General features: G+C 34.6%; 1 protein-coding gene across 1 annotated transcript in view; it reads right to left on the bottom strand.

The window, feature by feature from the left end:
• LOC111032558 (rho GTPase-activating protein 7) overlaps positions 1–16,637 on the bottom strand; it is a 109,680-nt gene that overhangs the window by 5,213 nt on the left and 87,830 nt on the right. The window contains exons 9-16 of the mRNA XM_022312936.1: positions 6,480–6,551; positions 6,234–6,376; positions 4,409–4,843; positions 1,724–1,927; positions 1,533–1,620; positions 1,390–1,459; positions 914–1,140; positions 436–747 (exon numbers count right to left, since the gene is read on the bottom strand). Coding sequence (XP_022168628.1) covers positions 436–747; positions 914–1,140; positions 1,390–1,459; positions 1,533–1,620; positions 1,724–1,927; positions 4,409–4,843; positions 6,234–6,376; positions 6,480–6,551 — 1,551 coding nt within the window. The remainder of the gene's footprint in view (positions 1–435; positions 748–913; positions 1,141–1,389; positions 1,460–1,532; positions 1,621–1,723; positions 1,928–4,408; positions 4,844–6,233; positions 6,377–6,479; positions 6,552–16,637) is intronic.

The raw sequence follows: 16,637 nt of genomic DNA, 5'->3' as shown, positions 1-16,637 counted from the left end.
CGGCATATTAAGTGATTACATATTTTAGTACGTGTAGTAGTATACCATGATATAGGTAGGTGAACTTCCTCAAAATCAACTCTTTAGTATTAAAATCAAAATTGTATCCTCATGATTCGAAAACATAAGAAATATTATCCCAAGATCTTCTACAGCACCAACATATTCAGACCGATATAATTTTAACCAATACTTAAGACTTAACTAACAAATCACATCCTAACAGCTTCAAGCTTTCTGGAGGGAGTCGGCTTGAAACAGAATACGGAAAACAAAACGAAGCATTGAATTTCCCAGCACTGGTTACTTTAAGATAACAGTTTTGGTCAGGTCTTTATAATAGTATTTAAAGTTTAGATGAGCTGAGTCGCATAAATTAATCATCATGTACATTGTATTAAATAGGTACTTACTACTAATACTCAATATACTCACGTTGAAAAATGGCGATGAAACTCTCGGACAGTTTGTTGGTAAGCAGCGCCTCCGGTAACTCACGGAAGTATTGCTTCACCATGTCGGCCACGTCGTAGGCTTGATGGTTTTCGAACTTCAAGTCTTCCGGGTCGGCTTCGGCCAGCTGCTTTAAGCGCTGTATTCGAGATTTGACTCCCGGCTTTCGGAACAACCCCACGTGGTCGAGAGCGTTGTCTTCGAGCCACCGAAAAGCAGTCTGGACGAACGGCGGCAGTGCCGAACCGTATTTTTGCACGTTGGCGATCAATGGAACACCGAAAACGGTTTTGTCTAAAACGAATAATAATCATTGAGAAAAATGATAATAAAAATAAAAATATGTTTTCTAAATAGGTAATAATAATAATATATTCGATTCGTATAGGTAAGGAATTTTATATTAAATTTGTTTCGTTTCATTGTGTGTTACCCCATCGCCTGTGTACGGTGTACGTACCTTTTGGATCGGGCATTTTGGTTTTGCGCATAAACTTGGGCAATTCCCAGTTCCATCCGGTCCGGTGTGTCGGACAATACCGTTCCATGATTGCGGTCAGCTTAAGAAGAGCCAACTTCCGTAACACCAACAGCTGACCAACCGTGAGTGACCCGACCATTTGTCCGGCCAAGGCATTGGGCCGATGTTTAGTCTTTTGAAAACTATGCCACCGAACAACTGAACCTCTGTAAATTATAAAATGTTAAAAAATACATAAATTGTAATAATGTTGAGCTAAAAAAGTTATCAGTTTTATTACTAGGAAATAAAACATTTTTCAAAATACTATACAGTATAATATTGTATTGTCTGCATATCAAAATTAACAACATAACGTGCGGATATTTGACGGAAATGTTACCAAAATTTTAATTCAAACTTTGTGATATCGTATTAAAAATATTCAGACGTAATAATTGTATATTATTATTTACTTTGATTTGGTGGTTAGTTCTTGATCGCTGTCTTGCACTGCGCTCGAAACCGAATCCACGCTGTCGTTGTCTAGAATACAATAAACGTAAACATTATTGAAGCGAACACAAAGCTTTAAATCATATGTGTATTCGGATTTTACATTTATTTTTGTACGTGCGGCTGTCTTGACTGCCGTTGGGAGATGAAAAGTCGTTGCTCCCGTCAAAGGCCATGAAATCCAGCAGTGGCTATTTGTACAGACGACAAAAATCGACGTGAGAATGCAATGCGATCGACAATGCGAATATATATTATAATATTGCTGCAGAATTAATAAACCGTCATTATTACCTTGGTATTATTGCTGTTGGCGTCCGTGTACTCATTTCTCCAAGACAGTTCGGAATCGGAATATGCCAGCGAGTCCAGTGACTCGGGTTTGGCCAAGAACCGTTTGGACTTTATGTGGTCGTCGGTTACCGGCGAATCTGGCGGTGTCACGTCCACGCAGTTGAGTTCCTTCATCCGTTGTTGCATCGAAGCCATGTCTATGATCTGCGTAAAAAATCGATAGACATTAAAACACGTCCAGAGACAAGGAATTTCGTGTGAATCAAAAACGTATTTTTTAGTAAGAGTACGACAAATCAGAATATTCCTAAAAAATTAAATGTACCGATGATAATGTACCTACCTAAAGTTCTCTCACGGTTAAGTCTTGGTATATATCTAATGTGCATAAGTATGTAGGGTTATACTATATTTTATTATATGAGTAATAATAATCTATGTAATCGTAAGTTAATAAAAATATATCAACCTGATCGAAAGTATGAGATGCGTAACTATTACAAGAAAACGAATTACATAATACATCTAGACAAAGATATTATTCACAGATAGGCTGCACGTGTATTATTGACATTGATATAATACATTTATTATAATATAGATAGTATTCAAACATAGATTGTATTATTTTTTTTTAACAACTCCTATGAGATTATTTAGCATCATATTATCGATTATTTAAATAGGATTTTTAGATTTTTATCTTAATAGTTTTCAAAATGAGAATTTTCTCTATTTTTATTTTTAGAATCTACGTAAAATGTTTTACAATGTAAATTATTTTTATACAAATATACTCGAACCGCTATAGCACCTATTGGTTATTGTAGGTACATTGTTAATCAATTGGCAAAAATCTGTGACAAAATGACATAATATGTGAATTATAATATTATTTTTGAAGTTGATATATTTTTTGACTACTCTACAAATAAATATAGGTAGAAAACTACGAATTACAAATACACCGCCGCCATAGTATTTTATACATTATTATGTATTCGAATTTCAAAATTGTTTCATCGTTTTCCTAATAAAACCATGGTATAAGCATGAGCATTATCATCGTAACAAATCGTATTTAAGTAATTAAGAGTTTAAGGCATTTAATAATATTATTTTTATAGCCGCATTGCGTTCGTTATAATTTAACGCGTTAGAGATTTAACTAATACGTATAGAAATACATTAAAATTAGAAATCTTGTGCTCAAGGACATCTGGTTTTTGGAAATAATCGGGGGACGAGGATTTAAACAAATCCATCGATTAATGACTATTTAATGAGGATATTATATATATTTTATTGTAGTAAAGACTAAACGTTACAATAATTTATTTGAAACAACAGTAATATATGTGTTTTGGAAACTCCAGAGTACATTAGATATTTTGTAAGTTATTCACATTTATGGTAATTATTCTCATTGGAATATTATTTTTTTTAAATCGACCGACGGACACTCGTGTAACAGTAACCTTTTATTACGGCTCTTCCGTCATATTGTTTTTTATAGATCCTGCTGTGCGTACATAAGTAAGTACAATATTTGGGAGAAATTCGTATTATAATTTATGGTTAAACATTGTTTACGACCTCAATATTTAACCTTTTATTTTTTGATAACCTTATTATATTATTTACTTGTTCTGTTTGGTTATTTTACGATTCTATTTATAAGAACAGATCCTAAAGCAGTTGTAACTTGTATTATGTATTTATGTTATTCCCATCGAGTTTATAATATATAAATGGTACAATCAGAATATTAATGTTCAAATCACTAACCAAAAAAAAAATCATAAATGTATTTATCTTTTGGTGGATTTTCCTGTAAATTTCCATGAAAGATAAAATTGGATATTATTTTAATTTTTCCAGGGTCAGTATCTAATTGTGTACTCATCATATATTGCCATGTTATTTCGTCTATATAATATTATTTGAAATCAAAATATTTTTCTATTATAGTTTTTTCATCGGTCATTTTTGAAAGTGTAGGTAGACAAGTCACGTGGCTTACCTTGCCAGTATTCAGTCCTCTGGTCCGAAATTTAAAGTTATTCGTGATTATTACATCGTGAAATTCAAAATAGTAAATACCTATAGGCTGTCATTCTAACGGGTCGACGTTGCTGCATTTTTTTAAAAGACTTTTAATCAGGTGTGACGATTATGGATTTCTAAAAACATTTTAATAAACTTAATAAACTTGTTTTTGTATATTTATTAATTATGTTAGGATTGTTTTAAAAACGAATAGTCGCTAGACCGTACACATGTACAAAAATAAAAAAAACATGGTAAAAATACGAAAATATTATAAAAAATATATTATAAAATATTTGAGTTAGGAATTCAAAAATCGATAAGGAATCATCATTATACAAAAAAAAAAAATCGTAAAAATACAGTTTTTGATTAAAAAACAGACAAACGTAAATTCGTCTGGACGACTTGTGTTCGCCAGCTCCGATGATGTTATCTGTAGTACTTATTCCGTATCTCGTATTACTAGTTATGTAATATTCAGTGCTTTGTCAAGTCATATTTCGTTTAACCCCCAAAAACCCACTCGATGACTTGACTTCATATTGACCACTCACACTGAACAATATATTTTGTACTGCAGCAACGTCATCATTTGCTTACATATAATATTATACAGAAGCTATTTGAACAAACCTGCGGTGAACCGATGACTACGCCATCACGGTTGCGCTGTTTCCGACGTCTAGTCTTCAGGCTCTCCACCCTGCGCAAGATGGCTTTGGCACTGTCCCTGATCCTCTCGCTGCCCGACCGCCGGAATCGAGAGATCAGTGCCACGTCCGACGCATCGGCCGCCACCGCTGCTGCAGCCGCCGCCTGCAGCTGCTCGGCCGACTGCAGTGGTGGCAATGGCATCGTGTTAAACTTGCCTCCACAACCCTGCTGAGATGGCTGGAGATCATGGTTGCCGGGATGATGGTGGTCGGCGGGCGACGACGGTTGCAGCTGCTGCTGAAGCATCACCGCCGCGTTGACGATGTCGTCCACCCGGGACCACCTCCTCGACTCCCTCTGGAACGTCCAGTTCTCGCTCAGTGCGCATTCCCCTTCGGAGTCTGAGTCGTCACCCTGCGAACACGTCGTCACACGTTGTAGTTCGTTATTACAATAATGTTACGTAATATGTCTATAGTTGACTAGTTGAGTACAAGATTGACCAATACCACTGGTTGTTTTAATCGAAGCGACAAGGGCCCCGTGTTTTCTCGTCCGTAAGCATAATGGTTACCTAACCATGGGTACTTATATTATTGGGGTATCAAAGCTTTATCATTGCATTATATCCATATCATATTGTAATGTATATTATCTAAAATGCACATATCATGCATTTAAATAAGCATCGATTATTGCACATACAATTTGAGGCTAGGAAATAGAAATGTATATAGGGGCGGTGCGGAAACACAGTGACGTTCACACCAAATTTGGCGCAAAATGCTAAGCTAAAATGGTTTTTACTATTTATATTGGCACCAAGCCGACCATAATCGCCATAGTAATGTGATGGTGCCAAAATGTGTTGCACATAAATCGACGCTCAGATTTTGCTGTAAAATTTAACGGGACAACAGTATTTTTTTTTAAAGAAAACTACAATGGAAACAAAGAATGTCCCCTGAGAAATATTGCGGTTGTATTAGTTGAAGAAAATAAATCAGCTATCTCGTAGTCCTTTCCAATATGCTTGATACTTATGGTGACCCACTATATACATCCTTTTTCTGCCACGGAGGGGACCCACAAACAGGATTTTGCTATCCTGATAAGTTGGAAAACACGGCGCCAAATACCTAGTATACGCCATATTGTAGTTTGTCCTCATCCTACGCATTATAGCCATTATTAGGTACGAATCAAAATATTATGTGTTCTCATCGATTATAATAAATGGTATACTTAGTATATAAGTGGGAACTCCAGGTTGGGAGGGATGACGTATTGACGTATGAGATAGTTACGGATTTGTGTAAAATCTAGGATGTTGCTTTTGGTCTTGTTAGAATTTGGCTGGAATGGTATGGTATATCAGGTCGTGCATTTTCATTTTTTGCTAACCGAGGGCTAAATATAATAAAATCATATTTTTTTTTTTAGAGACTTTCGTAGCTAAAATAAACATAACAATATATTAAACTACCGTGTGCAGTTGTGTTAAAATATGATCGTACACAGCAGCTGCAGTCTTTTTGTTTGATTATTTATGCGTTTCGTTTTGTTGTAAATAAATAGTAACACGTATACGTTTCGCGTGTTTTATCTCCACAGTCGACATAATATACAATCATTGATTAACTATACAATCAATGATATAATATTATCGCGTCAGTTTTAATTGAAACGACTACGTTAGCGTTTCTAATCGATCAAAACCCGCACACAATTGATACGCATACATTGAACCGATCAATAAAACAAAACAACAAAAAAACAATATGTATATAGGTAGTATACTCACTGCGTGTTTTGGCACAAAATCCAATTTCATGTTTGCGCAACGGTTCAAGGCTTGCAGTCTCCTGAACAACGACTGTAACGAGTCTAGGTCTAGAAACGGATGGTCTTTTTGTACGCCGTTCACGTCTATGGGAAACTGCAAATCTACGGGGAAGAAAAGAAAACGTAATGGAAAAATTCGGAAAATCTGATTTCCTAACCCGAGACTGATGTACCAAAGTAATAAAATAAGTAACATAATATTCACCTTCATACATTTGCGCGTACTGTGGAAATCCAGCGGCTCTCAGCCATTTACACGCTTCTTTTGCTTCTATTTCTGTAACAAAAACGACAAAACACCTTTTTAATACTGTTCGAACAGACGATTCCGGTAAAACGACGATGATGATGATGATAATAATAATAATAATAATAGTATCAAACACTACTCATATCATATAAATGATGACCAAAAATAATCTAATAATCTCCGTTACGAAATCATAAACTAACCCGTGGTGGCGAACGATCATCGCACATGAATATATTATGATTTACTGCAGGCATTATATTTATCACGTATACCTACCTACCAGAAATAATTATCGAAAACCGGACGACGCACTAGCGAACACGGTTTTAAAGTATCCGACTACGTCGACTAAAATAATATTATAATAATAATCATTAATCATAAATCATAATAAAATATAGTATTATAATATCGTACATTATCGGGCGGGCGCAAAGCAATGCGTAAACAGCATATTGTGCAGTAGGTAGACATTTTTATCGACTGGGTTTGTCGCATAGTTCGGGAAAATATGTTTACATGGCTAATGGCCATGAAACGGTTTCGTGTACACATGAATAATAAATAATAATAATAATAATAATAACTAAACGGTATATTATTATAAAAGTATATTGTGTTCATTCGGTTTACGCTTGTGTACGGTAATAAAATGATAATATTAAATTATTGCGCTCCTAATAATATTGTAAAATAAATAATAAGCGTTGCAAACAGCACCGGATTGGCGCGACGAATTTGGGTCAGGTGCTTCCGATACCGAACGCTGGCGAACGATGGATACCACATCGCGCGGGTTCGTCATTGTCGCCGATCGTCAAGGCCGACAGTCGATTCACCGCTCGCTACAGGTACCAAGGTATAAGTAGGTACCACGTGCAGAACCGTGTTACGTCTAGGTCGCCGGATTTTCGACGTGGTGCGGCCTATATAATTTTATAACAATAAAATATAGGTATGATCCGATCCACTACGAGTCGAGATTTATTCCGCGAGATTCCCGGTCCACTGCGTATCATTAATGTCGTTTTGATCATTACCATCTGCACATCAATTAATTATTATCGAAACACGAACTTCGCATAGATCTTGGCAACACGAGACGACCGCGAGGAGAGATATCTCAATTTTAATGTAGGGGATTCGTAACGGAGGTTTTTCTTGCCAAAATCATCTGTTTTCGTTCCGACGCGCTCGGGCGATAAAGATTTTCAAATCGGGTTTACAGTCCACGCCTCGTCTTCTTTAAATCGTACTAAACATTTGTCCTTACACGTACCTATCGACGTTTGACTTTCAAAATGCAATGCGTTTATAAATTTAATATTATATGCTACAGTGAATAATTCAGCAGATTAAATAAAAGGAAGAAGATAGTATTCAAATTAAATACTTCGAGACGTTCAAATCCGTTTCAATATCGAAATCGCATCATCGGATTTGCAGATATAATAAGTATGACGGAATGAAAATTTATACATTTTATTTAGTATTAAATATTAATATGCCTAAATATTGCCTATACAAGACTCCTTACAAACAGTGCGTTTCGAATCTCGTCATAATATAGAAACCATGCGTCAAATATAGCAATATAGCAACGATAATTTTTTATTTTTTTTTTAAATTGCTGCCATATTATTTTGATTTTTACAACTGTACGATGTATAATTGTGTGTAATATAACAGCGGACGTCATAGGATGTATAATATAAATTATAATACTATTAAAATGTTAAAAAAAATTTCATTTTGATATACATTTTAAAATTAATTTATTACGTTTCTCGAGATCGAATAAGACTCGTGATGGAGGTAGTGCATAACAATGAAATATAAAATATTATTATTATGGATTCAGAAGGGTTTCGGCGTGTCAGTTCAACACCGCCGATCGGAAACGTATTTTATTCTCATGATTGTGAACGGCAAAATCGCCCGGCCCACTTGACATAATAATATAATACTATATATAATAGGTCACGAATTAATATAATATAGTATTATTATTTATTATTATGCTATTCGACATAATAATATTATATGATTGTACAAATAAGTATAACGGCGTTTCAATTGAGACGTGCAAAAATTGTATTGTTGTTGTTGGGGTTTCTTATTTCTTCTATAGTCAGACGTTCTATAAAGTTATTATAATTGTATAAGAAGGCTATAAAACGGCATATTTTAGAATGTAATAATGATTATACTCGATATTTTGTAATTTGTTTTATAACTACCGAGGGGACTTGGATATAAGCGTAACTTATACCTATAGATATTTAGTCTTCGGTTTTTTTTTATAAATTACGATTTTTATGGTTTCAAATTTTCCTGAATGAAAATCAAAAAATTAATGATTTGAACATCAAAGACAATTATAATTCATACAGACTCGCTGCATAATTATAAATATTATCAAATTATATACAAACACGATGAAAATGACAAAATTTAATATTCTGTTTAAGTGTTTATAACCGTATATATTGTTTTTGACATCATACTCAATGTAAATACTAAAAGCATTAAGTATTTGCACATTTGTAATTATTCACTTAAATTACATATTTTATTGAAACAGAAAACGAATAGCAGCAGCCACGTGTCAACAGAGTAGTGTAGATACTGTTGGAATATTGAAGTAGAAAATATTAGGTATATTAAACGAGGTGATACGGCGGTACCTGTAATATTATTTAAACATGCATAATAATGTAGGTTAAGTGATGTGTAAAATACTAGTGCCAAATGTTTCCCATTCGAGTTGGAGTAAAAAATAAAATAGTAAAAATTTGTTATTTCCTTCTCGACTTCCATGAATTAAAAAATAAAAAAAATAAGAAAGAATTTCCCTATGTTATTGGTTTTCAATGACGTTTCCCATTTTGTCGATTTTTATTCGACGTTTTCAATATACCTCCAGAATCGTTTTCTGAAAATTGCATAAGTCCATATCACCGGGTATACATATATTTCAGGTACCTATAGTAACTTCAAAGATATAAGTGTATAACATAACATAATACTTCGAGTTTGAAATGTTCGAATGTTTCCGACGTTTCCGCAACCGCAGAGAACAGAAAAACGTCAATAATCGACGACATTTTAATACAGTCCGAACCGTAGCGTTCTGCTCACTTGCACGAGTAGCGAGAACATTTGATAGATTATTATTTCATGGAATACGTTCGTATTGTTTTCTCATATCGTTTCTTCGGCGATCTCGTGGCATTTTTTCCCACTCGTCGCAAGTCGTGTACAACTGCTGCAGCAGTTGGGCGCACAACCAGCCCCGTAAACGCATAATAAATATTATAATATGATAACAACAACAACAATAATACCAATAATAGTGAGTACGATTAAATATTGTGTTATATCACGACAATAATATGAGACAATCATTTTAGATTTTTACGAGACAATGTAGACACGACGGCCGACGACGACGAAGACTAAGCGAAGACGGAGACGCGAGGCGGGTGAAACCAAATTCGCGGGCTGCGGTAGACCACCGGCCGGTTTCGTAATATTCTCTCGGTCTGTCGGATATCATAGGTGCGGAGACTTCTATACGTGTACCGCCACGGGGGCTATAAAAAAATATGACACCACATATAGTAATAGTCTTACTCTATGTATATCATATTATTATGTCGCATAGTATACTGACCTAAAGACAATGATACTTACTGAGTATATATAGGTAGTAGGTACCTACGCGTATTGTGTCCGGCGAGGGACAGTTTTTTTATAGATATTTTATTTCGTAAATCGCCTATTCATCGCGCTTCACGTCCTTGTGCACACGAGTATACACGACATATGTATATCATTAAAACACAATAAATGATATTAGCGCTCGCCAATAACCGAGGAGACAAAGACGATAGTATTATATTTTTGTATCGATGTTGCACGACATTATTATTATTATAATACTAAACAATATCAAGGGTTCTCAATCTGGGGGAACTTCCTCCCTCCCCAAGGCACAAAGAACGTGACACAATTTCAGGAGAGGCTTTGACATTTTTATAATAGCACATTGATACCTATACTTTACCTCGATAGGTACACGACTTCAAAAGTTTAAGAGCCAATTTTCTCGGGGAGAGGCGCATAGGTATTTTTAGGTTACCGTGGCGAGCAGCACGATTTCCAATGACTTCAGTATTCAATAACTATAACAGTTCATTAAAACCTAGTTGAAAACAAGAAATCATTTCGTTTTCAAATTGTTGTCATCGCTGTCTGTAAGCCGGTCTCGGCGCACGATGAGGAAGGACCAGCCTGTAAAAGATTTCGTTGGATCGTATTCTTACATAATAAGTATCTTTTATATCAACTATCACGGCTCGTTGTTTCACGCACCCGTCATTGATCATCACGCAAGATTAATAACTGTACATTGCTTAATATATATGTATACCATTATACGGTATACACATAACACTTACTGTAATGAATGACACTCGGCTCCCGGACGAACTCAGCTGGCCCGCAGACAGGATATTTATTTTTAAAATTTATTTTTATGGTGGTTCAAAAAATGGCTTCATTAATTTTAATTTAATTTTTTAATTTTTCCTCTATACTTTCTTTGATTAAACACGTACATTGCATTTTGCTAGAACCCAAAAACTTTGTTAATTCCTAAAATGGCCCTCCGAAATCATTATAATAACATTGTCTATCTTCACATTACATATGGTATTACACACATTCTACCGTATGACTGGGTCCACGCAGAGTCTAATGTTTGTTTTGTTTCTGTTTGTAAAAACAATTTAGATTGTCCTGTCTGTGTAGGGAAATTTTAAGTTTGAGTTTTGTTTTGTTTTCTTGTCCCGTGTGGACCCGGAAGTGCACTTCAACTTTGTCCATCATCCTTCTCTCGTGCTAAACGTGTGCGAATATAGAACTGTGATGGATTTGGCCGTCTTCCGTTTCGGAGACCCAAGCGCAGAGGACTCGTGCATAATATTCTTCTCGTGTTTTGCTCTCGAGGTGAAAGTCCTCGCGAAACACAACATCATTATATTACATTGTACAAATAGCTACCACTCACATATTGTAATAATTATTATATTTGATATCATTATAATACGGAACCGTCATCGACGGGCGTATCTATATATAATGTTATGGACTCGCGTAGGCGAATATATTCACTTCCGGCGACGTCGTTGTAATTATAATAAACGAATTTTCGCGACGTCTATACGGTCTGCACTATAGTGCCTATATAGGTACTATCTATATTATGAGTTATACGGTATGCTTGAATACATTTCGCGAATTTCATGGCGAGCAGGTCGGTCGCGGAGACGATGATGCAGCGCAAGGTCGATTTAATTATATTAATTCGTTCTGCAAAGCGGCAGGGGCAGACGATTTTTCCAGTTCGAAATCGTATAAACGTTCACGTCGTCTTTGTACCCGGTTGAAACGAAGATACGTGCATCATAACACGTACACAAAACGCAATATAGTCTTCTACTCTTGAGGAGTATACTTCCCGACATATCTTGCAGATTGCATAGTCGCATACGTGATTTGTGGCGAGGCGGACTGGAGAGTGGAATATAACCATCTATATTGGTTTAAACTTAAAAAGTACATTTTTTTCCTGTATAGAAATCAATTCCGAATATGTTGCGATTTCTTCGAAAATGAGTGGTCAATTTGAATATATTCAACCTTTACAGGTAATGAAATTTCTAAACCACCACAATATGCGTTTCGTATTCGATCTAAAATAAAGAGTGGATGCACTTAGCTTTTCGTTTTCGAGCTTATTTCCGGAAACGGGTTAGCAGAAACAACTATAATATGACGATTTAATGATGATTATAATAATTGAATTTTGTTAAAACTGTACTTCGTGAATCGTGATATAATAATATAGCTATTCTGTCCCTATATAAAGCTGTCACATCAAAAAATATTAAATTATAATATATTGTATTATGCGTCAAACTATTACAAATCGACTTTATGGTTTCGCTTACACACCGGCCGTTCGTGCATAAAATGTTAATTGACCGTGTGCGGTTATCGTCGAGACGAGAAGGTTATGTAAATATTATTATAGTAAACTCATATAATTCCATCACCAAAATGTTATGTAATTACACTTAAAATACATTTATCGATCGAATTTTTACCTCTTATATTTGTATTATTTATGTAACTATAAATAGGATTATGGACTGTAGCTCTAACAGATGGGTATATAGGTCTGTGTTAGAAAACCACAGTTATAGTGTTGCCGGATATTACGACGGTAATTTGCAAAATTGGTTTTTTCTTTTTTTTTAAATGAGAGTTTAAGAATATAGTTGAACATAATCGATTATTATTGCCATATATCATAATATACCTATCGGTACTGTTACATAGATAACTGCGCATACGATAAGACTATAGTTGATCAACTTCCGGTACACAAAACGGTAATTTATTTGAATATTGAGTACGAGAAAGACACGTGTGTTGAAAAAAACGAAAGTGCGATATAAAACCGTAATTTGTCTTTCCGATGTAGCTCATTATTATTACGCCTTACGGACGGACACGTTTTATCTCCTCAATAATCTATAATAATTCACACGACATCGGTTTATATTATATATTTACGTGTGTGCATAATATGTTATTACTAATTATTATAATATTATGTTGTACCCATCGCAATCAATCAATTAATAATATCTTAAATATACAGTACTTATATAATAATAATATTACCTATATAGGTTTCATATCATACTCGTTATATATACATATTATTATTAATATGTTAATGAACTCGGAATAGGTACATAATAATATTATATATTAATATTATTATCATGACGATAAGTGTTCTAATGAAACGACTCTGAACTACACCCGAAAGCAGCGGCGTGTTGTACCCATTTAATATATTTTATATTTTTATTACAATATTAAACAACGAACGGACAATGAAAGTTTAACTTTTATTTTCAGACATTCGATTATTATGCAAACCTAGCTATTGTCTATACGAATAATATTACTCAACACGATGCGATGATATCGTTGAACAGATCATTCAAAATAATGTCATCGCGGTATTGTCTCACACGTGCGTGGTATAAATATTTAAATACGGTTGAATTTGAATGGTTCCCTATTATTATATTATATTATATTATATATCGGTAAGTTTGGTTTTAATTCGAATTAAACGGTTTCAACGATATCGTCTGAGAGAAAAAAAAACAATTATATAAAAATATAAACGACACTTATATGACGTAGGTATACCATATTATTATTATTATAAACATGTCAATTAGGAAAAAAGTCTTCTCGCGAGCGTCCGTATAATTTAAAATAGTTAAGACTCGTTATTGCGTCTGCGTACAGCTAAAATATCGAAAAAAAATCATCGTTCGTTCATCGACGAGTGTTAATTAAGACAAATCAATAAATAACAAACCATAATTGTGTGCGTGTGTTTTTTTATTGTATTATTCTATTCCTTAATTGCCGTGAATTGGTGTCTGCGCAGTAACATATAATAATATTGTATGCGACGCAGAGCGCAGACGACATATTATATTATAGTATCATCGTGTGTGTTTATCTGTATTATACTATGTGCGCTGTAGGTCGGACACAATTTTTTTATCTCTGGGTTTTCGAAAAAAATAAAACGTGTTTAGTGTGTTTTCTCGTATTTATATACCTATTCTCCGGAGCAAACATTTTCCAAAACTAGATTGAGCGTGTAAACCGGTGACGAGCGTTTGTCGATTACATATCAATATTATAATATCGATTCGATTTTGAATCCCTTAGGGTCTTTCGGGGATCGACAAAAACCAAAAACCGTTTAAAAACACAAATAGGCATAGGAGATGTATGCGGCCGCTCGGTGCATGCTAGAATATTACTTTATGTAGGTATGCATCACACGGTTATAAAGGTTACGCGGTAACGGGTATACGCTTATTACGTTATTGGTTTAGCGGCTCGTATAAATATAAATTGCAATGTAATTGAAATTCGCGAAACGAATGCGATCAACTAGAACTGCTATTGAGGACAATGGGTCGGTGACGGCCCATCATTGCGGTGGTCTGTACTTCAATTGTAAATGAGACGGAAAAATATTCTTTGAGATCTCGTATATAATGTAGTATTAAGTATATATATATATATATATATTTAGCTAATAATTTGCAGTGCACGGTCGTACGACAATAATAGTAATAATATGATATTACAACTGCGCGGCGACGATAGTTCCGAGATCAAAAATCATCAGTCATCGGTTTATTATGGTATGTGTTTATTTATTCCGAATAAATCAATACGCTGCAGCATATTATTGTGTACGAAAAGACAGTATAATAATATTGTGATTGTTTATAATAGAACGTCATTTATAATATGTTCGATGACGATAGGATTAATAATATCATTGTTGTATTTTGAGAATGTATAGTGAGGTTCAGTTTTAATAGTTTAGCTTTTATACTATAAAACAACAATCCCTTAAAAATATGCACTATGGCACTATGACCATTATGTAAACGTTAAATTAAAATTTAGCTCAATTTTTAAATGATTGGAGCTCTATATAAGGCACAGGCCGTCCAACAAAGGCTTGCTCAAGTTTAAAAATTGGTAAAATTATAAAAAAATATATTATATGAATAGGATTTAAAAACCTCTTGTATGCAGCCTATGACAGGTTCTATAGATATTATTGATAGGCATATAAATCAAAGTATTTCTATCTATTTTGGTTAGCCTATACTATTACTGTCTAAAATCTATGTGCGTAAAAACAAAAAAAATACCTGATCGTATACAATTTAAATGCACATAATAATGCTCATAAAGTCATAACTCTGCTCATTAATCTGTATGTATTAATAATATCGTTGTAGTATATATAAATAAATATATATCGTATGATTGTATACATAAAGTCAGTTATCTTTGGTCAATAATTAATATACAAACGCATATTTCAATATATTATAGTATTATATTTAACGAATCGATTTAAGGTATTATTCTACTATAATATTAACTCGATTTATACCAGCAGGCTTAACAGTCGACAGCAAAATATTACGTGACGCAATAATAATAATATAATATGGTTCGTTCACCCAGGGTTCAAAATGCAAATGAGCTTACACCGCACTGCGAAATTTTGCGCTTTGCTCGCACGTCGACCGAAACGCGAGCTCTCGCATATAATACCGCTTGAACGTACTGTATAAAACTATAAAACGTGAAAAAATGTCATTATTATTTATTATTATCCCTGTCTGCTACGCGTACGAAGTATATATAATTTTTTTTTTAAAAATGCCTTAATAACTATCATTTGATTTTCAGCGCCTGTTAATGCTGGGTTTAAGGCGTCAACGTTAAGGTCCGATATTAATATACTATAATAGACACCCTCGATCTGCAGCAGCAGGCACAAAACCCGAGAACTCTCACCAAGTCGTATCAGCGGATATAGATTCATGGGTACGTTTTAAATTATAGTTTTTACGCAAAAGATCAGTGACGGGCCTAGCTAATGGTTCCAAAATGGTCAACGTTGAGTTTTGACGCATTACTTAATTTTTGGTGATGATGGTGAGTGTGGTCATCACAATTTGTTTAATTTCAATAAAATTGTCTCATCCCCGACAACCTTCTCCGTAAGTGGGTAGATACGTACAAAATTATATAATCCAGTCATTGAAAATGAGAGTATATATAGATACACGGCAACCACTGAGCGCGTTTACCTGTTGCTCGAGGCGGCGGCGGAGTGCGATGACGGGAAACAAGCGGATACACGTCCGGCACTCGAGAGCCTCCGTGTATCGCACCGTCGTCGCTGTTGGCGTTTCTTACACATAATAATATTATACGTCTTACATATTATTATTCTGCATAAACATATTACGTCATCATAAATCATTATGCAAATATGAAATAGGCTTACGCCGCCCTGCACTGCACAGCCAAAACGGATGACTGCACGCTGCGGGCCTTAGGTATATGAGCGGAAGGTCGCGATAACGGTTTTCTATCTAAAAGCGATTGATGCACAGCAAC

This window comes from Myzus persicae, unplaced genomic scaffold (assembly GCF_001856785.1).
Source record: "Myzus persicae strain clone G006 unplaced genomic scaffold, MPER_G0061.0, whole genome shotgun sequence".
Taxonomy (NCBI): domain Eukaryota; kingdom Metazoa; phylum Arthropoda; class Insecta; order Hemiptera; family Aphididae; genus Myzus; species Myzus persicae.
Note: the sequence above shows the minus strand (reverse complement) of the source record. Positions and strands in the feature narration are given on the sequence as shown.